Raw genomic sequence first — 27,669 nt, 5'->3', positions numbered from 1 at the left:
TGTGGAGACAATCCCAGCCCACTTCTGTCATTATTTTTGAGTACAGCCTTCCAGGCAATAACTGCTTTCCATTCATTTGCATGCTGCAATAAAATCCATTCACACGAGTTGACAAACTTAATTGAGTTGTGAAATCTATCACATAGAACATCAAGTCTGCGTTATGTTTGCCAAAATGACAGCAGAAGCTTTTTTACATCAGTGTGCAGTGCACTGAAACCTGTGAAAAACAGTTGTCACTAGCAAATCCTTGCAAGCGTGATTGACACTGTCAGGTAGTTTAGCATACACAGTATGTAATCAAGCACTGGTGAAACATTAATACTTGAACAAGAGCAGATTACTAAATGCTGTACTGTACAGTTCATTCTCCTGTGAATAAAGCCTGCTGTACAACAAGTCCAGAATGTACTGCATGCTGACCAATGGAAAGCTTGCATCCTTTGAAACTAATAACTCCATCTGTGTTGTTACACAAAAATACACAGCTGCTAGCCTTAACATTTCTGTTGCTAATATTTGGGGCTTTTCTCTAGGCTCAAGCACCAAGAAATTAACCTGATGACATAACTAGCCTCGACAACAAATCTAATATGGGCAAGTGTTTGTGTGTTAATCTTCTTGGTCCTTATTTCAAATGTATACATATGTAACATTGATCCCGATCTGGAATTTATGTTTTATTGTTACAAAATAATATATTGGTTTATAGCCTGGCAATAGACGATCATTCACAGGCACTCTGCCAAACCGCTGATGTTACATTACTTCTGAATGGAGAAACAGCCGACAGTCTAAACAGGAGGTATGTGACAGCAACAAATGTACATGTAGGAGGTGTGGTGATGAGAATTAGCATCAAGTTTAGCTTTAGGAACAATCAACTTAGCCTGCAGTTATATGTTATGTATATCAATAGCACACGTAGATGAGCAGACTTGCTTTCTTGCACCTAAACTTCAAGAATAAATTAGCTGAAGTTGTTTTTTATGTATATTTTTTTCAGGTTGTTATGGAAACTGGCCGCCTCCGTTTGCAGCAGTCTAGTGTAGTGTACCTCTAATTCACTCGGTAAATTAGTTTTACTAACTTGCATACAGCAACAAACTGACACTAGAAAACCATCTTGACTAGTCATGTTGTGCTCTGTGGAGCTTCAAAAGAAACCAGTACTGTATGTGAACCAGTGAAGGACAGAGTGAATGTACCAGTGTTCTCTGGCCAAACATGATAAATTGGCCTGTTACTGTAATTTCTCTGACAAGCACCATCTCAAATGAATTGGTTTCCCTCAGCAGGCCAGAGTGTTGCCTTGCTCCTCCTCTTTCTCCCTTTCCAGTGGGAAACTGACAAAGGTTAAGACAATTTATTTGCTGCACAATTTACTTGCTGCACTCAGGAGTAAATGTGCCTCTCCATAATAATTGGATGCTAGATGTGTTGTTTTTTTTTGATTAGCCAAGCAAGTGAAGGAAAGCAAAGCAAAGGAGACCCACTTTTGGTTTGTTGTGGGATGAGTCACTGAAAGGTCTCCAGTGGGTTGAGACCTGTGTGGGAAGAGTCTCTCTGGGCTTCTGGAACAATGGCTGATACATTTTGTGTCTTACAAAGTAACTACCGCTGACACATTATGGTCGATTGGATGGTCGATATGCTCTTGTCGGACCAAATTCGGACATTGGTCGGACAATTGCTAAAGTTTTTTTTTTAGGCCGTGTGTCCACCAATGCGTTTTCTCCCAGCTGAAAACGCCCAGCTAGGAGCGTTTGAAAGCACTTTGGAGGCGTAGCGTTTTTTGGCTGAGACAGACTGATCTCATGAAGTGGCGTATGTATGACACGCCAATTCATATGCCATGATTTGCGTGTTATAAAGACGCATACTCGCTATTTCGCGTGTTTATCAACGCCGTTTGGCCTCCATTGACCTACGTTACCTTGCGTTTGCATGTGAATTGACGCCATATGAAAGGCCGAAAATCCGCACGAGGAGGTTGGTTGGGGTGACAGATGGGTAAAACACAGGACTTTCACCCAGGAGAGCAGGGATCGCGTCCCGTGTCTGGCGTTTCCTTTGTGTCCCTTGTGTGTTTTCTTTCCACGTTTGTTCTTTTTCTAAACCCAACCGTTTCTTCTTTTCAACCTATACTCATCCCCGTTCTTCTTTTCCTAATCCAAACCGTTTTTTCTTTTCAACCCAACCCCCACAAGCCACGTGGCTTTAGAAAGACGTTGCAGAATGCAGTCCGCTGTATACAACGTAAACATACACGCGGACAGCTGAAAATGCGTACAGATAACACGCCTCTTGGCTTTAGGAAAGTGGCGTGTATGTTTACACAAAGTCATGATGTCATGTTGGCTGAGACGCTTTGGTAGCGTCTGGTACAGAATATCCACGGAAGTAAAAAGGTTGGCACAAGGTAGAGCACTTGCTCTGGCCCTTGCTCTGGATGAAGGGAAGGCTGAAGCACGTAGGCAGAGAGGAGAGACCTGCCAGTCTATGTGGCCAGCAGTATTCATTTCCCCTTCGTTGTTGTTCAGCACTTGTACATCTAAGATATGACGGTTGGTATTTGTGGTATTTGCCTTGACCCCCCACCCCCCTCTTGTTGAAGAGTAGGTACAGAAGAATTTTAGTCGTCCAGATTTCCTTTGGTTGACTACAGCCCTACAAGTAACACATAAGGCCAATAGAGAAGAAAAACCTTTCCAGAGGCCAAGAAGAGGCCAGTTCCTGGTGCTGAGTTTGCAGGGATGAATGGCTCAGATTGGTCAAACACAGAACTCATGGCTGCTACAACTTGTGTACAGCTTCACTAGCGCACTTGGAATTCAAACAGATTTTTGTATTTACTTTTTACCACGCCCGGGCAAATAAATTTCAAGTGACAGCCCTGTAGGAAACACTGGGGCCCGTTGTAATACTACAATACTATGATGAGGGTAAGATATTAGTTGCAATGTTCATGGACAAGTTATGTAGTTTAAAAAGAGAGAGAGATAAAGTGAGACCAACACAGCCAACGTTCCCAAAGAACTTCCTCAGAGCTGCTTTCAAAGTATCACAGTGGTTCCGGTGTTAGTTTTGTGTCATGTAACATTTAGTTGGTTTCAGTTTTTAGTGGCTTCCCCGTGCTACTGACCCAGTGAATGGACAGGACTGTGTTAGTGTGCTGCTGGAATCTCCACCAGGCTGTCCTGTCCCCCCCTTCCCCGTCCCGCGGGAGACCCCTTCAGCAGCCAGACACACTGGCCCATTTTACTTTCCTTTCTGCCTCCCTCCTCCTCTGCTTCTCTTACTGTGTCTCCCTCCATCTCCAGCTGCTGCCAAACGCTTTATCTCCGGCTCGCCAAAGACTTTATTGAAGTACTTGTTTCTCTTTTGGCTGTTGATCTGTCCACAATGTCTGTCTCTATTGATTGATTTCTTCCATTTCCGTCCAAGTTGTTTAATATGGAGTGGCAGTTTATGGTTAAAAACTAATCATGTAAAGTAGCTGTGTTGTAAGTTGTAAGCTGCAAGTGTTGCTTAATAGAGAATGGCTACAATAAACTAATTACCCAGTCGCTGCTGATGCAAGTCTACCCACAAGAACTTAATGGATAATTACATATAAGTGCAAGCGAGGGCTTGATAAGTGTAATAAGTGTCCTGGGCTTTAAGCGTCAAATTTAGAGCCTGAGGAAACAGAGGCGCAGAGGGAGGGAAGGGGAGCGAGCCAAAAAGAGGGGAACACCCTCCCTCCTTTTACTCTTCCTGCTTCGAAGCCAAACGTGTCACTGTACCAGCCGCTTACGTTTTGCTTTGACTTATATTCCTCTGAGTTTTAAGATTTTTTTTAACAGTTCTGAAAAGCAGATGAGTTTATTAATTAGACATTTGCTGACTCTGTGCCTTCCTATTAGTACAAAGTTTTTCACAAAGTATACATTTTTTCATCATACTGCACCAAGAATAGCAATCATTGCTTAATTAATTTAGCATATTTATTCACAGGGAAAGGCTGCTTTGTATCTGTGACTGCTATAAAGTAGTGACCGTGGATGTGGAAAGTTTTTACAAAATGAAACATAAGCAAAATGCTCACACACACAGACACAGGCTTCGGAGTCTAGGCATTAAAAGTAGTGCAAGGATGCTGGGAGCATGACAGTGGGCGGGTGTGGGTGTCTGAAGTGTGTCTCTGTCTTTCTCTGCCGGTGTGAAAAGTAGTTCAGTAATTAAAGCAAACCTCTCTCTGGTCCCCAATGGAAATGGAAGGCAGAACGGGTGAGGAGGCTGTGAGAGGGAGTGGGAGAGATAAAGAAGAAAGGAGAGATAAAAGCCAGAGACGGTTATTTTTGATGAAAAGAGAAGAAAGGGAGGTTTTAATTTTAACTCAGTGTACCGGATTGCCATAAGGGGAGAATGTTGCAGCTAAATGTGAAGATGCTGATAAGTTAGACAGGGGTCCACGTACTGACATGGACACACACACACACACACACACACACACACACACACACACACTAACATTGCATCTCACAGCATTGGCACACTGTTATAAATTTGCCTGAAGACAAGAGTTTGCCTCATTTTAAGGGAAATGACCAAGGCACAGCTCTGTTTTCTTCGTTAAAAAAAGCACTTTGTAAACAGATCAGCAGTGACCCAGTTCCGAGCTACGTTTATTGTCAAAAAATAGTAATTCCTTGTCTTTATTGAACTCCTGCATTTACCTAGTCAAACCGATAATTCGGCTGCTGAGAAAGACTTTTCTGTCAGACAGTCAGGCTCGTCGGCAGACTCAAATTCCAGTGAAATGTTGATGTTTGTTTCCACTGTAAACATTCAGCGTAGTTTTGTGTAGTTTAAGCTGTTTTCTCATATCAGTGCTGCTTGTTATCCAAACTTTTTTGGCATCTTGTCATCTAACGAAGGCGTGAGTTTCACTGTTCTGCCGCCTAGTGTTTTTTTTCTTGAGAGGTGTCCCGTTCTGACCTAAATACGTTACCGTGACCAGAGATAAACTTTTGTCTCCATGACAACGCGAGGTGTGAGAGGGAGGGATGCGCCTACTTGAAAGGCAGGATGTTGTTCTCTTCCTAGGTAGCACGAGCCTCCACCAGCCCACACAAGTTGAATTATATCAGAACAGATATTCAAGAAGCTATCGAGCCTCCAAATCTCCTTTTTAAATCAGTGTCAGCTTTTTCTATAATGTTCACTCGAGCAACAAACGGGCCATCTTTTGTCCTATAGCAATGCAAGGGTGGCTAGATGCTGAGGGAGAGAAGGGAAAAGGAGAGAAGGTCTCTGATGTATAATTTATCTGTGCAGTGGGTGGGCGGAGGTGATGGGGGTGAGCTGGGTGAGGGGAGGAGGATAGCAGAGAGGAAATTCGGGGGAGGAAAGGTGGGTTGGCAGAATGAGGGAGGCAGGGAGTTGGAGGGTGGAGAGAAAGAATCCTACACTCATGTTTTCCCTGTTATTCATTACTGTGCCAAGTACTGTCAAATACTTTCAGTGGGATGATGTGTCTGTGTAAATGAATATGTGTGATCACAATAATGCCCGTTTATTATGTTTTGCTCTTGTGCATATGGAACACCTAGACTGAAAAGCAAACCGCTATCATTGTTAAATAATATATTTTGGAAGGTATTTTATTTTCAATTTTCAATTTTTCCTTTTAAAACATGTTCCCGAGGAAGATGCTTTGCTTGTGCAGCAACAGCCCACTCGCTCAGGCAAATTTATACTTGTTTCTTCAGGGCAGATGGTGCCTTATAGCTAGTGACTATAGCGTGTGCACATTTGGCTCTTGAAGGCAGGAGCTTGGAGAAAGAAGAAGAGAAAGGGAGGGATAAAACAGGGATGGAGGGATGAAGGAAGCAAAGCAGGCTGTTGCATCCCTGGAGGGAAGAGCAGATCTGCTTTGTTAGGGGGCCTGCGTTGAGACCTTGTTCTCTCACCCCCCCTCCCCCCTTTCTATCTTCATTCTCTCACCACCCCTCCTTTATTCTCCTTGTTCCTCTCACCCACACTCTCTTCGTTTCTCTGTTTTTCTCAAGACGTGTTCACGTTTTGTGAAATGGAAAGGAAGAGAAGCGGTTGATTTCAACTGCACATTCCTTCCGGGATGGCGGTGGGCTGCAGCGAGGGGGTCTGCAGAGCTGCAAGAGACCAGTAAACAACCACCGAGAAGATAGGAGGAAATTTATAAAATATGATATGAAAATATGACCTAAATAAAAAGTACACCTCCTCCTCCCTTTCTTTCTGCCCCAGTTCTAGTATGTGTTCGTACATGCACATTTGAGGGCTGCACAGACTGCATAGCCATGCATGTGTGTTTGTGGGCACAAGCGTGTGTGTGCTTTCTTTTGTATGTGTGTCTGTGTGTCTGTGTAGGCTGTGGTACGTACGAGTCTGCTGACCGGAGATAGCACTCTGTTGTCTCTACCCACTGATCAGCTCTGCCTCACCCACACAAACACACACACACACACACACACACACACACACACACACACACACAAATGTACATGGAGGATCCACCTCTCACTAATCCCCCACTAAAGCCTCCATCATTGGTTCAGAATGGACAAAACCATAATAACTTTTTAGTCAGCAAGCAACAGTGTTTTGGTTTTACCATGTTTGGCTGAAGGATATGTAATGCCAGGATGGACCACCAGATATGTTTTGTCTTCTCAGATGGTCACTGTGTCATATTGTGGTGATCATAAGTTATGAACTCTTATTGTGACTTGATTGAGAAGCATAGCAGACTGGTCCCTGACCCTGGTCAGTCATAGCTTGCCGTCCTTGACTTTTTTGAAACCAGCCACTTAACGTGTAGTCTGGCTCAACGGATGTACATTGCTGGGATAAAGCCTGACATTATGCACTTCTCTCACATGCCGGTTGTCCCTCCCTCTCTGCTATCTATTTTGCAAGGGCACGGTCGCTGCATCCGGTTCTTAGCGCCGCCCAGGGCGTTTGTGATTGGTGTAAAGAAATACATGCATTTTTTTCCCTTATCCCAGAATAGATAAGCTGTGTAGCCAGGCCATACTCCAGCGCTGGCACAGCTCTGTGGAGATCGGTATGGCAATGTGAGACTACTTAGCATGTGATCGAGAGTTAGCTCACACCAGGTGAACTTAAATAGAATAGAATGTCTTTTATTGTCACTATACACATGTCTATGAGATTAAAAGCAACTCCTTTTCCAATGCCAACATGTACATAAAATAAATCTAACATGAAATAAAATAAGTAGTGCAAAAAAGGGGGGTAAGGTGCACAGTTCTAAAATTCTAAAAAAATATATACGACTTTATGTACAGTGTGATATGCAGTGTGGTTTATTGCACATTATTTGAATATTGCCCAATAATGGTGATCATAATAGTAATAGATAATGAGATGAGAGTAATGATATTGCACAATATACAGATATTGCACAGTAATGGAATTGCACAGTATTATCTATAGTATAATATAATAATTAAAGCTATAGTGCGGAACTATTTTATATGTGAACGTCCGTTACATTCAAGCCATTGCCAAATGAGTTGATACAAAGCTAATTAAGCTCCACCAAACTCTCTCTGGATTTCTCAGTATGGCTATGTTAACTAAATGGTGCAGTCCGGTGACATTCGGGCGCAGAAGCTCAAGTGAAGTGATGCGCTTTACGTCACCTCTGAAAAAGGACAACCGCAGCATTCAGCTTTGGAGACAAAGAGTACTGCTGCAACAGGTGAAGGCATGGCGGAAAACCGGAAGAAGTGCCCACAAAATGTTTCAGTCGGTGATTGTACTGCTAAGAAAAGACTTACACGTTCAGCAGAAGAACTAAAATCCCCAAAAAAGGAAAGTGACAGACGGCGAAGACAAACCAGATAACAATTGGTGTGGCTTTTCCTAGTTGGAGATTGCTGAAAAAAAGAAAAGGGACTGAGGTCAGACAGGGATGTCACCTAACTGCTCTTGAACAGGTTAGTAATGGGTTTTGTAATGTATTAGAAGCAGGTGCGCGATCACTGAAGGCTTGCGTCATGTGGATGCGCCGACAGTGTTGTTGTCATTACTTAGAATTCCTCATGGGGGCGACAGAAACTACACGCTATACAGTAGCTTTAAAACAAGGAGAAACATGAGAAAGTGGAGACGCCGTGGTCTTCGAAAGCAAAGAGTTGAAGTTGAGATTAAGGCCGTGAAATGTGCTTTAAAGCTCAAATAAAAAGATGGTAAGTGAACCTTGAGTTATGATTTTTTATTTTTTTTTTACCTCCTCTAATACTTACTACCAAATTCCAGGTCATGAATGAACGCTCATGCTCAGTTTCTTATTAATGTTCTTTCTTTTTTTTCTCAAGCATCTGTGCCATTATGAATAGATCAGTGTTGATCAAACATACCTTTTCAATCTCAGATGAACCCAGATTGTGTAAACTGAAGGTCCTGCAGAGTGATATCACAGAGGAAGATGTGACCACCTGCCACCCTGTCCCTGTTGATAATCAGCCATCTCTCATGAACAGTATCCTGAGGCGAACCTGATCTCAGAGAGGAGAGAATGGAGATAAAAGAGGGATGAATATTATTATTGTAGTCCAGTGAGGACAGGAAGACAAAGCAATGAATAGGAGAAATTGAGGACACACACCTGGAGAATGAGAGCCTGCGGAGCAGAAGAAATGTCATTCTCCCTGGATCGACAACTTATCTTCTCTCCGAGTAAGGCGGAAAGGTCAGGCAGGGATTTGGACTGACATATACAAAGTTATTTCAAAGGTTTAGACAAGTTCATTTGTTTCTCCCTTGACAAAGACTGTTTTGGTCATGTCTACAAAATTAATTCTTAATGGGGTGATCACAAAAAGGGCTTGACATGAAGCTTACTTGTCCGAAATGGAAAATGTAGGCCTATTAAAAATAAATACAATCAACAGGGATTTGGACAATTATTATAATTGATTAATATACAAAACAATTACATAGCTTGGACGATTCTAAACAATATACAAAATGGACAATTAGCAGGTAACAATTACATAGCTGGGACAATTCTTACAACTTATTTCTTCAATTACTGGAGGAACAGGCACTTCTTGGCCTTTTCAGCTATTGTGCAGTGCTGGTGCCTTTTGCTGTTATCATGAGCCTCTAGAATGTTGTACTTTTACACCCCCCTCACCGACGAAAACTGTCTTGTTTAGTCTTTCCACTGTTCCAACAATCACTACCTCTGGTTTGGTCGAAATTAGTCTATATCCATAACATTCCACTTCGGGGATCGCTCCGTTGCCGTCGAAAATTCCTGCCGGATGTCCTTCTTTTCAGCCAGATGTCAGTTACCTTCCGTTTTCTTTGTGTTCTAATTTTAAACTCCGGTGGATTTATGAGGACTATGATCAACTGCTCCTCAGATCTCTGCAGGGTAAATCCAGACAGCTGTGTGGACTAGCCAGACCCCCCTCCAGAGTGCTGTGGAGGAAGGTCTGGCAAAGTTAGACAAGGTCAAAATTAACACGAAACTTGTCACTGCCAAGTGGGCAGTAATGCTAGATGCAGCGCCCTGGAACTTCCCATTTACCTGCCAGCATACAGTGGGGAAAATAAGTATTGAACAACCCAAGTAATCCACACATACAAGTAATCCACACATACATCAAAACAAATAAATCCATAAATTAAGTTGTGTGTAATAAAGTGAAATGACACAGGGGAAAAGTATTGAACACACTTGCTGAAATTAATTTAATACTTAGTAGAAAAGCCTTTGACAGCTTCAAGACGCCTCCTGTATGAAGAAACTAGTTGCACAAATGGCTCAGCTGTGATTTTTGCCCATTCTTCCACACAAACTGTTTTCAAATCTTGAAGGTTCCTGGGGCATCTTCTATGAACCTCTTCTTTCCAGAGGTTTTCAATTGGATTCAAGTCAGGATTGACTGGGCCATTCTAACAACTTGATTTTCTGTCTCTGAAACCAATAGAGTTTCCTTGGCTGTGTGTTTGGGATCATTGTCTTGCTGAAATGTCCACCCTCGTTTCATCTTCAGCATCCTTGTGGATGGCAGCAGATTCTTATCAAGAATGTCACGGTACATTTCTCCATTCATCCTTTCTTCAATTATATGAAGTCTGCCAGTGCCAGATGCTGAAAAACAGCCCAACACCATGATGCTCCCACCTCCAAACTTCACTGTTGGTATGGTGTTTTTTTAGGGTGATGTGCAGTGCCATTTCTCCTCCAAACATGGTGTACGCTATGACAGCCAAAGAGTTCAATTTTGGTCTCATCTGACCAGATTATATTCTCCCAGTATGTCATTGGCTTGTCCAGATGTTGTGCAGCAAACTTTAAGCGAGCTTCCACGTGTCTTTTCTTGAGCGGTGGTGTATAGAGGCCATGGCGGTTGAGTGCATTACTAATTGTTTTCTTTGAAACAACTGTACCTGCTTTTTCCAGGTCTTTCTGAAGATCTCTGTGAGTGGTCCTTGGTTCTTCGACAACTCTTCTAAGTATTCTATGGACTCCTCCGTCAGAAATCCTGCGAGGTGCACCTGGTCGTGGCCGGTTAATGGTGAAATGATGTTCTTTCCACTTCCAGATAATGGCCCCAACAGTGCTCACTGGAACTTTCAGAAGTTTAGATATTCGTCTGTAACCAATGCCATCCGTATGTTTTTCTACAATAAGCTTGCGAAGGTCTTGGGACAGCTCTTTGCTTTTACCCATCATGAAATGCTTCTTGAGTGACACCTTGGTAATGAGAAACCTTTTTATAGGCCATCAATTAGGAATAATCCAGTTGATATTAATTTGCACTAATAGGGGGCAGGATTGCTTCCTAAATACTGACAGATTTCAGCTGGTTTACTGGCTTCCCATGCCTTTTTACATCACTTTTTCTTCATGTGTTCAATATGTATTCCCATTATCATTCCACTTTATTACACATAACTTTTGTCATGGACATACATGTTTTGATTTCTTTGTATGTGTGGATTACTTGGGTTGTTACTGACATCTGGTGAAAATGGCATTCCAATAGCCCCATCGGAAATATATTTACTGGGAAAAATGTTAATATGTCAATGTCAATACTTATTTCCCCCGCTGTAAGTCCGCCGGATGGCACGCGTTGCAGACACAGAATTGGTTGACAAGTTTCCCTTTAACTCACTGCGTTAGATTTGAATAATTTGTGAATATATTCTGGCTCTACACGCTGTTTCCCCGTTGCCTTTCTCCTGTGCCGTTGCTGGCCTTTCTTTTTGTGCGACTAGGTTAGGACGCGTTACACGTCTGTCGCTGAGCAGCTGCTCTTACATTTATTTTTCACTTGTCCGATGGGACAACTGCATGAGGCATTCCACTTGCCCGAACACATAGTTTACTTGCCACAGGGCAAGCACTAATATCGAGCCCAGAAAAAGACAGGAGACAATATTCTGATAATTCACTAAAATCTTGATTGACCCATGGATTAATAGTATCACTCTTTCATATACAAATGAATAGAATGATTCATATCAAAATATTGTTAAACATCTTAAAATGGCAGTGGAATTACCTCAAATTCCTTGTGGGGGTCTGAACTCCAGATCTCTTTTTTTGTTTCAGTACACTCAAGACAGGTCAGCTCACTCTGACACCTGCTTCTGCCACGGCACTGAATAATTCAGGAGTGTGTGTGTGTGTGTGTGTGTGTGTGTGTGTGTGTGTGTGTGTGTGTGTGTGTGTGTGTGTGTGTGTGTGTGTGTGTGTGTGTGTGTGTGTGTGTGTGTGTGTGTGTGTGTGTGTGTGTGCGCGCGCGCGCGCGTGCGTGCGTGCGTGCGTGCATGTTGAGGAATGGTTTCAGTGGAGTGTGAGTGTGTGAAGATGGGCGCTAACAAAGTGGTTTCCTCTGTCATCTTGGAGAAGCCCTGTGGCCCACTTAGGATTGGCTTACAGATGTCAGACTCCGAGTGGATGTTGAAAACTGACTCAGTGTTTTGGGGATGCTGTTTCCTTACTCCAGTGTTTGGGTGTAACAGCCAGTGAGCCCTCCTCTACTTGTTGATTCAATTCAATTCAATTTTATTTATAGTATCAAATCATAACAAGAGTTTTCTCAGGACACTTTACAGATAGAGTAGGTCTAGACCACACTCTATTATTTACAAAGACCCAACAATTCCAGTAATTCCCCCAAGAGCAAGCATTTAGTGCGACAGTGGTGAGGAAAAACTCCTTTTAGGAAGAAACCTAGGGTGGTGAGAAAAACTTCCTTTTAGGGAGAAACCTCGGACAGACCCAGGCTCTTGGTAGGCGGTGTCTGACATTGGCAATTTTAGTCACAATAAAGATATGGAAAAATGACCAGAAATGATAGTTGTAGTCCTGGCATAGCAGGGCACTGCAGAGCGTTACAGGATGTAGTAGGGTACAGCAGAGCATAGCAGGGCGTAGCAGGACATAGCGGGGTATAACAGGGCATAGCAGGGCGCGGAGCAGGACCACTGGGACAGCTGCAACTATGATTTAGGTGCCACCCTAGTCCAGGGAAACATGCTGGGCAAAAGAAACACATAAGAACTCCGGGGAATAAGCTCCCCAGAGCTGCGTTAGTAACAAGCATTTTTTGGACAAGGATGCACACAGATGGAAAGAGAGAGGAAAGAGAAACTCAGTGTGTCAAAGGATGTCCCCCGACAGTCTAAAACTATAACAGCATAACTAGTCTGGCTAGAACTCTCTGATTCAGGTGAGAGACTCTACAATAGACACTAAATGAAACCCTTGTTTCAGAGCAGTGGGTGGAGGATTTACATCTGTTGTCGTAGTACGCCTGCTGATATACATTCAAAATGTGTATGAATATGACTCACCACACACAATGCATCATCCTCCTCCTCATGAGGATTTCCTGTGAAATGCATACATGCGTGCCCATGTTGAGCGTGAGAATCTCCGTCAGTAATGTATCCTGCAAACACACAAAGTGGGATGGGGTGATGTGTGACTCTGTGTCAGTTTGGTTAAAATGGTCTTAAGCATAACAGAATTTACAGTTCAAGCTGTCCTACAACGCCAGCCTAGCTTCCGAGCAGTCACGGCTATAGCCAAGCTGTTTGCTATACTTCAGCGTCGTCTTGGGTTGCAGTGACCTCAGTCCTCCGATCACCGGGGACATAAAGGCTCTGGAGTTACACTGCACCCATACATCTGAGTGTCATGAATAATGGCTGAAGGGGTGAAGTCAGAATGATGCACTTTGTTAGCTCCCACCCCTGCTTTACTCACTCACCAAAGCCTCCGGAGGGCTCCACCTGTAACCTTTCTTTGACTTTTTTAAGTTCCAGCAATCTGACATAAGACCTGGCCTTCTGAGGAAACTATCTTTTTTTTTTTTTTTTTTTAGGAAAAAGGGAACGATGCAATCACCTTTTTCATAGTTAGTTTTGAAATTGATGTGTTTTTTAACTGATATTGAAAAAAAAACTTAATGTAAGGGTAAAAAAAAAACAAGAAAAAGTCCCATCTATGCAGTTCTACTGAGCTACTAAGTATTTTGTTTTATAGCACAAATATGGTACTGGATGGTTTAATATAAAAAAGGGGGCAGTCCAGCACTTGTTTAGGCTACTTTAGCACAAACATTTGAAGTAGGGTAACACTTAGCCTAAAGCTGTCAAATAGAAAAGGAAAAGAAGGTATATGTACATATAGTTTCACTGTGGAGCTATTTCTTGACAAACAACACCTGGCTATATGATTTGGAACAGTAATCCGCTCCATTTTTTTGTGACTCATGGCTTCAACTCTTAATTCTTTCAACTCTGCCATGTTTTTGTCAGGTACTCCCTAATCTAAATCACCCAACGCCTTTTCCCACCATTGCTGTGCATTATATTACCCATTTCACCACACATTCACTGATCCCTCCACTCTTCCTCTTGCTTCTCCTCCATGTCACAGTGGAGAGTGAATAATTCATGTTCAGTCTACTTGCTGGTGGAGATGAATCATGTGAGAAGAGCCGAATACACGTGCTCGTCTCAGAGTGACTCCTCTCTCCAAAGACCCCAGGACAGTGTAGGGTGGAGGGGGGGGAGGGGCTTCACGGTACAGACCACAACTACTCTGTCCTGGCTGGATGAAATTACCATCCCAGCTTTCACCACAGTCACACGTGAGCTCAACACTAGTTCCCTTTGTGTTCAAAGCCCAGCCGTCCGTAGACACCATGCAGCAGCTTCTCATACATCCATGTCCTGTGTATGGCATTAGGGCCTCATGAATTAGCTTATAAATGATTACATTACATGTTATTTAGCTGACGCTTTTTATCCAAAGCGACTTACAATTGCTATGTATCAGAGATTGCATGCCTCTGGAGCAATTAGGGGTTAAGTGTCTTACTCAGGGACACATTGGTTGATGTATCACAGTGGGATTCGAACCCAGGTCTCCCACACTAAAGGCATGTGTCTTATCCACTGCACCATCAATGATGTCTCCAGAACAGTTTCTTACGTTTATATTTAGTTAACCGATCCCTTGGAACAATAATGTCGATATGGTGTTGATTGCTAATATAACATTTCAAAATTAAACAATCGCTTTGTTAGTCTCAAGTCTTAGCTGTAAAGTTCCAAGTCAAGTCCAACCAGTTCCAAGTCAAGTTCATTAGAAAACATTAGAAACATCTGATTTTAAAAGACAACATTTTCAGCTACCAAATCTTGAATACAACAATTTTTCTACCACAATAACAGTGTTGAAGGCTTATTCATTTTTTTTTTTTTTTATATTTTCAAATGGTACCACTAAATGCTACCTAATATTAGCTTAAGCCATAGCCGGTCAGAGAACATTGTTAGCCTCAACTCACATTGCCTCAAATGTTGAAAGTCATTACATCTTTGTCTGTGGTTTTTAAGCCGCACGTTGCCATATGTTTCTTTTTGTTGTCGGCCACAGTAAAGTAATTTTATCCGACCGTGATAATCCGAGGTATCACCTTTTGTCTCTCTGCTAATGTGCCCTGCCTGCCAATGACATCTGCAGTCATCCTCTAGCAATGCATTAGAACAATACGTTGATTCAGTTTGCATGTTTGAGGTATGAAATACAAAATATGTGTTGCTCACTGCTCTGCAAGACTCTGTCCCTTCACTCCCACACACACACACTTCTGTCTCTGGAGAAACTAAATGTGTCTCTGCATGCTTGTGTTTGTGTCAGTTTTCACATTGTGTGTGTGTGTGTGTGTGTATACTCTTGTTTGCCTGAGCACTGCATTCCTCTGAAGCTTATGTGTCCTGATGCACACGTGTATCTCACACGAAGGATCAACACACTGGAGTGTTAATGGACCCAAAACAACAATTATTCATATGAAGGGACCCTCACAGTTTTCGTGCTGTCAAACCGTGTTATCAGACTGCATGGCTGCACAGCCAGCTCTGTGGACTGAAAAGCTCGGTGCTTAACGTTTGCTCTGGCTTACAGTAATTCAATTCAATTTTATTTATAGTATCAAATCATAACGAGTTATCTCAGGACACTTTACAGGTAGAGTAGGTCTAGACCACACTTTATTATTTACAAAGACCCAACAATTTCAGTAATTCCCCCAAGAGCAAGCATTTAGTGCGACAGTGGCGAGGAAAAACTCCTTTTAGGAAGAAACCTCTGCGATGAGAAAAACTTCTTTTAGGGAGAAACCTCGGACAGACCCAGGCTCTTGGTCTGATGGTGCCGGTTGGGGGTGTGATAAACAGTGGCAATAATAGTCACAATAAAGATAATGGAACAATGACCAGAAATAGTAGTTGTAGTAGTTCATGGCATAGCAGGGTGTTACAGGACGTAGCAGGGCACAGCAGAGCATACCAGGACGTAGCAGGGCACTGCAGAGTGTAGCGGGGTATAACAGGGCATAGCAGGGCGTGGAGCAGGACCACCGGGACAGCTGCAGCTATGATTTAGGTGCCACCCTAAGCAAAGGAAACATGCTGGGCGAAAAAAATAAAAATTGGGGAGATGCCAATTTGAGAGAACTTGGTATTTGGCAGAAGTGTCCGTCTATCAGAGTTTTTGTGACTCAGATTTGGATTTAATTTGGAACATTGCATCTCCCACAGCACTGCCTTTCCTTAAGGAAAACTACCTAAAATGCCTAAAACCTTTGCTGCTGATGCGTTATCAGCTTTAAGTTATCAAGCGTATAATTGATCTTGGCGAAGATACTGTGATGATAACAAATGATTCAACAACTCTGGCTGCTCAGGTAGCGGTAGAAGTGGCTGCTATTGATGGTGGGAATTAAAATGGAGTGAGTCTTGGTGGTAAATACTTCTAATACTTTTCCTCTCCTAATTTCTTATTCTTCTCCCAGATCAGTCGCTGCCTGAAGCCTGGAGGACGGTTTGTCTCCGTAACCTTCGCCCAACCCTTCTTCAGGAAACGCCTCTATGCTCGCACAGAGTACAACTGGTCAATTAGGAAGTACAGCTATGGAGAAGGCTTTCAATATTTTGTGTATGTAATGACCAAAGGAGAGGAGCTTAGCCCAGAAGATGCAGCTCTGGAGAAAAAGCTACTGGAGGACACCAAATCCCCACCTACCAGGGTCGCCACAACACAAGATGATGATGATGAGGAAGACTTCCTGTCTAATATTGATTTAATTTAATAGTTAACTGGATTATCTGAAGGAATCTTAGGAATACACTAACCCTGAGATTTAAAAGTAAGCTCTATACTGCCAGAGGTGGAAAGTAACGAAATACATTTACTCACGTTGCAGTAGTTTTGTTGTGTATTTTGTATTTTTCAAGTAGTTTTTAAAATCGGTAATTTAAAATGTACTTGATTAAGTTTTGAGTGAAGTATTGTATTTCGCTACATTACAAATCCCGTCCGTTACTGAGTAAAAAAAACAACTTTGCCTAATGAAAACCAAAAGGAAGAAAAAAGATCGCGCCCGGAACCACTACAGTGACAAATAACCAGCATCTAGGCTGCCTACCAGGCGCCAAGTCTTTCTGTAGGAGAATGAGAACGAGATGGAGGTGGATCAGGCGAGCGACGACGGTTCAGAGACTGTTTCAGTAGAAATGCTAGCTGAAACATCGAATTCTGCTGCCCAAAACGACGACAATCCTTTGCCACATTTGAAAGACTGTTTTTCATTTAAATTCAAGAGGGCCAATAGTATTACCATGCAATGCCAGATGTTCCTGCCAAAGGTGACTGAACTGGCAGCATTCAATAACTCCACATCTAATCTGCGGAAGCATGTTTTGGAAAGTATTTGTGCATTGGTACTTCAAACAAATGACTAATAGCAAATTGCCAATTAGCAAAACAACATGTTTTGTGGCATTGCTAATTTTTGTCTAGCACTATCAACCCGTAGGACAATGTATGTAGGACACTGGCTGAATTAATTCACATACATCTAATGTCATGTGTGACGTGTGTTATGTTATTAAATGTGTATACATTTTTATAGATGTTTATACATTTGTATAGATTTTTCTTTAATTAAAAATAAAATAGTTTTGGATTTCTGACCCCTTGTCCTATTTTTACTACATGGGCGAGATCCCCTCGCCCCGTTTTACAGTTTTTTTTTTAATGTAACTAAGTAACTTTTACTTAAAGTACATTTTAAATGAATTACTTTTACTTGAGTAATTTTTCAGATAGGTAATTTCACTTGTACTTGAGTAATATTTCATCAAAGTATTGGTACTTTTACTTGAGTACAATATTTTAGTACTTTTTCCACCTCTGTATACTGCGATAATGACTTCAGAAACTCAAATTTCACCCTCGCGAATACAACAGAAACATCCCCTGTTACTCAAAATGTCTACTTCACCGTTTTTATGTGATTAGGTAAGAATTGGCTACTATGTATGTTATGGTTATGTTATGGTCTGGGCATAGATGTTCATTTAGGCTACGTTTACATTGCTACGTTTTGGTTTAAAAACGAATATCGGCGCCGGGGTGGCACACCTGGTGGAGAATATATATAGGTTTACTCCTTGACGCAGCAGCCGAGGGTTCGACTCCGACCTGCGGCCCTTTGCTGCATGTCATTCCCCCCATCTCTCTCCCCTTTCATGTCTTCAGCTGTCCTCTATAAATAAAGGCCTAAAAATGCCCAAAAAAAGAATCTAAAAAAAATAAAAACGAATATCTTTTGCTACGTTTACACCTCGCATTCACACTGCTCTGGAGTTTTAGAGCCCCTAAACCGGAGAAATTTGAAAACACTTCTGACCCGTTTTGGTTTGGAATCTCCGGGGTTGTGTTCAATTCAATTTTATTTATAGCGTCAAATCATAACAAGAGTTGTCTCAGGACACTTTACAGATAGAGTAGGTCTAGACCACACTCTATAATTTACAAAGACCCAACAATTCTAGTAATTCCCCCAAGGGCAAGCATTCAGTGCGACAGTGTTGCAGTCTCAACTGCCGCAGACGGAGACCTTTGGCAACACCGACATTAACGCCAATGTTTCGCTGCCTGATTGGGTCATGACGTCTCGTTCTCTGAGACTAAACTAATTACTAATGTTACCATGGCAACCACCAGTAACGGGCGGAGTATACATGCCCTCCTCCTGTTTACCCCGGCACGCGCATGCCCAGTATATGAGAATGTTAATGAGATATGCAGGTTAGGGGTGTTAGTTTAAACGGAGATTAGTTCTACTGGAGCTAAAGACACACAGATCGTTTTTTGGCTTGGTTAAAAAACCAAAACGTAGCAATGTAAATGTAGCCTTAGACCTCTTTGAGGAGTGATTATAGCAGATTTGTTTTAGAATGGATTTAGACTACGCACCACCAGGGACAATTACTACAAATAAAATCCAGAACGATATATATAATTTTCTGTCATGATATCAAAGAAGGTTGTTAATGTCTGTTTTTAACTTACCAGATGATTAAAAAATTCATGGTATGTCGCAATACTTGCAGTTGTTACATTCCCAAAGTAATACTTGAGACAGTAACGTACAACCTGGAACAAAATCATTTTTGAGACTAATCAAAAGAAAATGTGTGGTATTTATTTACATGAATAGACTATTTACAACATTGACATAGACACATTGTTTCTCTAAACAAGGGGGGGGAAGTGAACAAAGTGGTTGTGCCAAATAAAATAAATTAAGAAGACAAAACGTACCATACATAACCACATCTTTTGGAAAACAAAAAGTCAAGCAAAAGACCCATCTCACTTTTGCACTCTATTTAAAAAAAAAAACTATCTGTATTACAGTGGTGGCATCAGCCAATAATCCTAGTGTTTTTGACAAAAAGTCACCTACGTGTATGAAAATGTATAGATTACCCAAACTGGCCTGGTCCCTTTACCCACCACTTACCTCATAATGTTACAACAAAAAGGTCACTTCCAAAATACAGAGCCACGTCAACTCAACACAGAAAAATCTTACATAAACATTGTTTTCTATACGTTTTTATAGGATTGTATTAAAACAGTCAGTTTGTGATTGCAATGGAGTGATTTGTTGTCCTATTTAATTATGACTCATGTTTCTGTCTGTCATTTTCTGAAGCTGCTACTATTAGCTTCTGTTCTAGTGCAGTTCATATTAGAAACTTTCATCTTTTATAAATCAATTTTACACCCCAGTGTCCTTAACTGTTCTGTCTGACTGTATATCAGAAAGATTCAACAGTCTCACAAACTGGCATGTCTAGACAAGGTACACAACAGCAGCACTGGCCTGCATGTAAAATCAGTGTTAAAGTCTATTAATATGTCAGTCAGAGTCTTCCCTTCTGTTAGGGTTGTCTGCATCTGTCCCATGTGTGCTTTAGATTCCAGACAAAAGCTGCTAATGGAGATACGCATAGTTTGACACACCTGTCAAGCATGACTGCGCTGCGTGTGGGCACATACAGAGGCTTGCAAAAGTATTCATACCCCTTGAACTTTTCCACATTTTGTCACGTTACAACCACAAACGTACATGTATTTTATTGGGATTTAAGTGATAGACCAACACAAAGTGGCGCATAACTGTGAAGTGGAAGGAAAATGATACATGGTTTTCAAACTAAAAAAGTGTGGCATGCAAAAGTATTCAGCCCCCCTAAGTCAATACTTTGTAGAACCACCTTTCGCTGCAATTACAGCTGCAAGTCTCTTGGGGTATGTCTCTACCAGCTTTGCACATCTAGAGACTGAGACTTTTGCCCATTTTTCTTTGCAAAATAGCTCAAGCTCCGTTAGATTGGATGGATGAAGCGTCTGTGAACAGCAATTTTCAAGTCTTGCCAGAGATTCTCAATTGGATTTAGGTCTGGACTTTGACTGGGCCATTCTAACACATGAATATGCTTTGATCTAAACCATTCCATTGTAGCTCTGGCTGTATGTTTAAGGTCGTTGAACCTCCGCCCCAGTCTCAAGTCTTTTGCAGACTTCAACAGGTTTTTTTCTAAGATTGCCCTGTATTTGGCTCCATCCATCTTCCCATCAACCCAGCTTCCCTGTCCCTGCTGAAGAAAAGCATCCCCACAGCATGATGCTGCCACCACCATGTTTCAAGGTGGGGATGGTGTGTTCAGGGCGATGTACAGTGTTAGTTTTCCGCCACACATAGCGTTATGCATTTAGGCCAAAAACTTCAATTTTGGTCTCATCTGACCAGAGCACCTTCCTCCACATGTTTGCTGTGTCCCCCACATGGCTTGTGGCAAACTGCAAACGTGACTGCTTTGTTTCAACAATGGCTTTCTTCTTGCCACTATTCCATAAAGGACCGATTTGTGGAGTGCACAACTAATAGTTGTCCTGTGGACAGATTCTCCCACCTGAACTGTGGATCTCTGCAGCTCCTCCAGAGTTACCATGGGCCTCTTGGCTGCTTCTCTGATCAATGCTCTCCTTGCCCGGCCTGTCAGTTTAGGTGGACGGCCATGTCTTGGTAGGTTTACAGTTGTGCCATACTCTTTCCATTTTCGGATGATGGATTGAACAGTGCTCCGTAAAATGTTCAAAGCTTGGGATATTTTTTTATAACTTAACCCTGCTTTAAACTTCTCCACAACTTTATCTCTGACCTGTCTCATATGTTCCTTGGGCTACATGATGCTGTTTGTTCACTAATGTTCTCTAACAAACCTCTGAAGCCTTCACAGAACAGCTGTATTTATACTAAGATTAGCTCACACACAGGTGGACTCTATCTACTAATTAGGTGACTTCTGAAGGCAATTGGTTGCACTGGATTTTATTTAGGGGTATAAGAGTAAAGGGGGCTGAATACTTTTGCACGCCACCCTTTTCAGTTTTTTATTTGTAAAAAAAAATTGAAAACCATCAATCAAGTATCATTTTCCTTTCACTTCACAATAATGCACCGCTTTGTGTTGGTCTATCACATAAAATCCCAATGAAATACATTTACATTTGTGGTTGTAATGTGACAAAATGTGGAAAAGTTCAAGGGGTATGAATACTTTTGCAAGCCTCTGTACACATGTACATACAAGTAATAGCCCGCCCTGCGTGTTATTTGTTGAGGAAACATGAGATGAGTCTCGGGTCCTGTGCGTTCTGCTGCTTAAATTTAGACCAGAGAGAGAGAGAGAGAGAGAGCGAGCGCCAGGCATGCAGACAGGAAGGCTGGTGACTGGAGGGGGGGCACATTGATAAAGTAGAAATCATTTATTTTTAATTCTCCACTGAGATCTAATTACCGCCTATTTTTAAGACTTGGGGGGAAAAAAAGGTGTGTGATTTTTCAGATGGCTCTTCTTTCGTTCCATGATTGTCTGCTGGTGTAACGTGGTAGTTTGTTGAACTTGAACTTTGATGTTGACAAAAGTCACCACAAGCTCTATTTAGTAACTGTTCTGGAGCTTTTGACGTTTTCACATGGGCAGTTTTGTGGTGGGATTGTTTTATACTGGTTCCAAAGTCAAGAATGCACTTTTAATCTCAATCTGTTGTGCTCTAAACAATAGAATAATAAAAAAACAAACATTTTCAAATGTTCTTTTTGTGTCTTTTATACTTCGATCTAACTAAAAATCATGTGTGACATTACCGCACTCCTTTTGACTTTGACACGACTGACTGAAGCAATCGTATATTCTCCTGTTACGTAAAAATACACACTGCACATATTGAAATGTATCGCTATCAGACAGTGATGGTCTCAATCTCACCCACTCTGGCTATGATGTGGTTTCCATGGTGACAATTGGGTGCAATGCCCTGACTACCTGAACAAGAGGGTTAAAAACAGCCTGGCACCTATTTCAATATCGACAAAGGTGGTGCAGAACAGTTCCACTGCAGCAATGGGACATAAAAACATTTGATGGATGGAAGTTGGGTATGTCCCTGCACATGGAGAGAGTTATTTTGAGTGAGTTATTTTCCCCCCTCTTTTTCCTCAGTTGGACTTAGTTTAGTCCTGCATATTTTTCTGTCAATAACTGAGTATATTGAAATGTAGCAGCAGTTTTTATTTTGGTACATTTGGTTTTCAGCTCCCTTTGTCGGGCTGATTGACCTGCGATGGCAGAGCCTGACAGTGAGATTTGACTTGACTGGACTTAAGTTATATAACCACAGAGCAGGGCGTGGGCCTAATGCAGAGGTTTACTAATCATTCTCTCTTCAACACAAACCTTTTCGTCTTATGTGCAATTTTTTTGTTTCTTCAGCTGATTGACCTGAGTCATCCAGGTATCTGAAGCTATGACTTAATATAGAGTTGTGTGTGTGTGTGTGTGTGTGTGTGTGTGTGTGTGTGGCAGAGCCAAAATTTTCCCTCCTGCTGCTAATTGTCCTCCATGCTCTGTTGCCCAAGGGCAGCAACAACACTAATCTACTGCATGCTCAATGCCTTTCTCTCGGTTTTTCTGTCTCTTTTTCACTCTCTCAGTCACTCTTCTCACCACTCCACCACCCTGCCCTCTCTGTCTGCATCGATTGGCTCTGATGCTTTGATGTGTGGGTGTTTTGTGAGGGCACATGCAATTCAAAAGGTTTACTGCTTGCTTTAACCAAACATCTCTGGGTTTGATCTGCCTCATTGTGCTCTTGTTGAAACTGAATCACGACACAGAACTACTGCCTGTTTAAACCCAATTGAACTGCCTGCTATTCTGGTTTCTTACAACCAAGGTCCTGTTTTTGTAGTTTTGTTTTGTACTAACAAAGTTATTTTCAGAGATCTGGGAATGCAGCAATGTTAACTAGAATTATTGCCAACCAGTGAAGTTGCAGTTTACATCCATGTCTGTGCAGACTCGTTTAATATGTAGTGAAGACTACAGGCATATAAAGTGTATAATATATCATGTAAAAGGTATTAGGTGTATTTTCCTGTGAGATAGACTGGCGGACAACCCAAAAATATAATGCTATTACCGGCAAGTAGGCATAATAAAAACTAATCCCATGGGGCAAAAGAAATGAGCGTTCAGACGATTGTAGGTTTTAAACACCCCACTGGGTTGGTCAAACTTATTTGGAATATGAAACAAAGGCAAATGTAAAAATTATGAATCTGCGAGACACAAACTAAAGACTTGTGGCAAACTAATTTCCCTTGAAAATAGGACTGGTTATATACATTCGGAGTATTCATGAAAATAAAACTTACATTATTATACTTTATTTTAGGCCTGTCAATCGATTAAAAAAATTAATCTAATTAATTACAGACTCTGTGATTAATTAATCGAAATTAATCGCATACATAATTAACGGTGCCTGAACCGATACTTTTTAAGAAAGTAAAAAAAGAAAAGAAAACAAAGGGTACTAAACAACAGTTGGTGACATTAAAGAACAGCTTGTTTATTGTTAAGGCCATATGGTCAAAATTAAATGATTTAATAATAATGTATAACAATAACAATAACTTATTTCACTAGTAAATTGCTGTTGAACGACAAAAACAACCACCAGGACATTTACAATAACTTCAAATGCACCATGAAGCTGTAGTTTACCAGTTTCATTGAACGACGGCAGCTCGGCAGCTGCAGATTGTTACATCCCGCTGTTGAGTCACAGTCCTCTACCGTAAAACACAGTCAAACTTTACACTCTTCAGCGTTAGCTGTCAGCATTTTAACCGTGGTTAATCCAGCTACTAGCTAGCGGTAGGCTAACGTTAGCTGCTGTCGAGTATAGTGTTAACTAGCTAGCGGTAGGCTAATGTTAGCTGCTGTCGAGTATAGTGCTAACTAGCGTCACATGCAGTGGTGTTTGTGTTGCCTGTATCATCTTCAGAGCACCAGAGAGAAGAGCAGACATATCAGTGGCACCAGATTTCGGTAGCCAGGGTTGGCAGGAAGAAGATTTTTACAAGTAAATGTTCCCGTTAATGATTGAATGATGAATGGTGGCTAGAACGGCTCCGGGTCAAACGTCAATATGGAATGGATTAATCTGCGTTAATCTGCATTATTTTTTCTCAGATTAATTAATCGAAATTAACGCGTTATTTTGACAGCCCTATTATTAATAATTGTAAAATTTCACAAAGCCAATACCTGCAGTGATCAGGTGGCAGTCTACATGCTAGCAGATTAGCTCGCTAGCAGCGCTAATGCTAGCTTAGCTGCATTGGTCATTATGAGACCTTCACTTTGCAGGTTTTAACAGTTGGTCTCCCTCATCTTTACAAACCAGCTTCCTGGATCAACTTTAAACTAGCTCATTCAGTTTATTATTATTATTATTATTATTATTATTACCAGCATTCTAAGGTTGCTTGCTTTTAATTTTAACTCCAAACAAAGTGGTTTAGATCAATGGTCACCAACTTTATAAATCTGAGGTGATTAGGGAGAGAATGAAAAACCCTTCTTTTTTTGGGGGGGCATTTTAGGCCTTTAATTTCGCAGGACAGATGAAGACATGTAAGGGGAGAGTGAAAGGAAATGACATGCAGCAAAGGGCCGCAGGTCGGAGTCGAACCCGCGGCCACTGTGTCGAGGAGTAAACCTCTATATATGTGCGCCTGCACTACCAACTGAGCTAACCCGGCCACAAACCCATTTCTTGTACACAAATGTATGTTCACTTGTATGACTTTTCTCTAATAATTCCCTTTTCCTTGTTAAATACTACATACTTTAGGTTTACCCTTTCAGGTAGCCAAAAAATATGCAAATTTGAGATGGAAAAATAACTGCTGTAGAGATTTCGCTGCTTACTTAAGTACAACTTTATTGTAACAGATAAGAATAATGGAAGTAAGACCAAGCTGTAACCTACAGCCGGTGTAGCCAGGTGCTACAGACCAGCATAGATGGGATGGAGGGAATCAGCAGTTATTCTTGTCAGTGGAAACCAATCTGCAGTAGATTTAGTGAGAACTAAGAGAAAGCGCTGTATATCTGCCCATCTCCCTTGGGGCAGCATAATGGCATAATATACGGTATGGCAGGCTTATGTAACCAGAGGAGGAATATTAATGGACGTCCACTCGGGATCGGACAAAAGTGGAATCAGATCAAAGCTCTTTGTCCTCATTGCACACGCTCAGTTTGAACCTGTGCTGAGCGTTGCTGTGAGCTGTGTGTGTTTGTGTCTGTGAGAGATAACAGTACAATGGCACTTAGCATTTACGGTCTGCTTTAACATTTTGTTTGTCGTCCACATATCTATCATGCTTGTATTTCTATCCAGTCTTTTCAGTGACTGGGGAGGCATCTACAGCATGTCTGTGTTGGCCCAGTATGGCCTGTACTCCCAGCCCTTCTGCCAGGTCGGGACATAGAAGCCACCAGGGTTACATCTACAGCTCCAGCATACAGTCTACTCACCTCTGACCCTGGCATTTGCAAAATGATAGCTCATTAGTTGTTGCCTGAGATGTTTCAGTCAGACATCCCGCATTAGAATTTAAAATTCTGAAGTTACATTATCTTTGAAATATTGGTGACATTTTTTTGACTTTGTAGTTGAAGCCAAAGCCTGATACAGATGGGTGACAAATTAAAGGACAGATCTGAATAAATAAATTGTGAGTCATTACGTACAGTATGCAGATGCTAGTTTATTCTTCTTAGCTCCAACTAAATTTGCAAAGCAGTGTAAACACCAAACGGCATTCTTGAGATTCGTGTTCAGTGATGTCTGCCTGATACAGAGTTGCTCTCCAGAGATTGATAATGTGGTGGTGAAATTTGTTTTGATTACAATAGGGCCAATTTTCTTTTTTTTAAAGAATATAATATGCTGAGTTTAGTTGTAATGAATCAATATGTCATCCAATGCAATAGTCTTGTTTGTGGACAGCAGTGGAACACAGAGGCACTTTGGCAACACATACAATACCTGTCTGTAGGATAAATTGTTGCTGGTTTTGATCTCTTTAAGGGAGTTTTTTACCTCCACGCCGGCGTCAGTTTTCGGGCTGTATGTCCATCCGTCCCATTCTCGTGAATGCGATACTTTGGTGGTCAAACCATAACTCAAGAATTCCTTTGCTACTTATGACAAAGATTTCATACACATGTCTAACAGGATAAAATGAAGAAGTCATGACAACCAAAAGATCAAAGGTCAATCTCGCTGTGACACCATAATGCAAAAACGCTTTTCTGGCCATTTTTCAATACCATAACTCAGGAACAGAAGGGGAGATTGTGACCATATTTCACATTTGGTCGGATACTAAAATTGCTGACATTTATCATGGGTGCTCACCTTGAAACTGTGGTGATTGTACAGATCTTCTGTGCTGCCGGGTTTAAGATGTGTGTGAAGCATCCATGTTTAAAAATAAAACCAGAATTGTGACTTTAAATTAAAAAGTCAGAATTCTTAGATTGAAGTCAGAATTCAGAATTCTCTGACTCTGATGTTCCTATTGTTTGTCATCTTCCATTGACTTTAAACTCAGAATTGTGACTTTAATCTCAGAACTCAAATACATATTTCACATGTGGCCTTAATCCTCTTCCGTAGTTAAGCCTATTGTCTCTCAAATGTCTAGACATATTTTGGTTTAGGAATATCCTTAAGGATTCTTGAGCATAAGAAGATTTGAAAAATTGTAAAATACAATACAAATACAAATCAACTTGCAAAATGTATAACACAAGGGCGAGTAATGCTGCAGCATTATTGGTAGTAGGCCTTGAATGAATTAATTACTTTTAAGCTAACATGTACACAGTCACACTCATGACAGGAAGAGGCGTGGAGCAGAGCTTAAATAATTCAGTATTTGCCCAAAATATGTCGGCCCGGTTCCGGCCTTCCATTCACATTACTGTGAAAGGTGTAATTTTCCAGGACCGCAGACAGCCGCACACGCACACAGGCGACATCCACAACAACAACAACATGATCAATAGCACTATGTGTTCATTCAGTGCAATGCTGATGTTATCAGGACAGTCAATAATCTCTCTGATGGGAATGTGGTTGGTTAAACTGATGACGCTTTGTTGATGTTCTGTTATTAGAGTGAAGTGCAATCCAGATATAAGGATCAGTGTTAAGGCATTGTTGTCAGAACACGTACCTATTTATAGATGCATCCTGATACTGTACATGTTTTTTTTCCAAACGACAAACAAATTAGAGTGACTATCTGTCATATGTGTAGAGTGATTTCCAGGAAAATTCTCATA

At 41.4% G+C, this 27,669-nt stretch overlaps 1 protein-coding gene across 2 annotated transcripts in view; it reads left to right on the top strand.

The window, feature by feature from the left end:
- Positions 1-18,044, top strand: part of ece2a (endothelin converting enzyme 2a) — an 83,839-nt gene extending 65,795 nt beyond the window's left edge. Inside the window, exons 4-5 of one of the 2 annotated variants that reach the window (XR_004101854.2) lie at positions 16,392-16,750; positions 17,799-18,044. Coding sequence is in view for 1 of the 2 variants with exons in the window: in XM_031281246.2 (XP_031137106.1) it covers positions 16,392-16,688 (297 nt within the window). In the remaining variant the exon portion in view is untranslated. Of the gene's footprint in view, positions 1-16,391; positions 16,820-17,798 lie in introns of those variants that run through there. The other variant, XM_031281246.2, reaches the window with a different exon arrangement.
- Positions 18,045-27,669: the final 9,625 nt, after the last annotated feature.

The sequence above is a fragment of the Sander lucioperca genome, chromosome 9 (genome assembly GCF_008315115.2).
Source record: "Sander lucioperca isolate FBNREF2018 chromosome 9, SLUC_FBN_1.2, whole genome shotgun sequence".
NCBI classification, from domain to species: domain Eukaryota; kingdom Metazoa; phylum Chordata; class Actinopteri; order Perciformes; family Percidae; genus Sander; species Sander lucioperca.
Note: the sequence above shows the minus strand (reverse complement) of the source record. Positions and strands in the feature narration are given on the sequence as shown.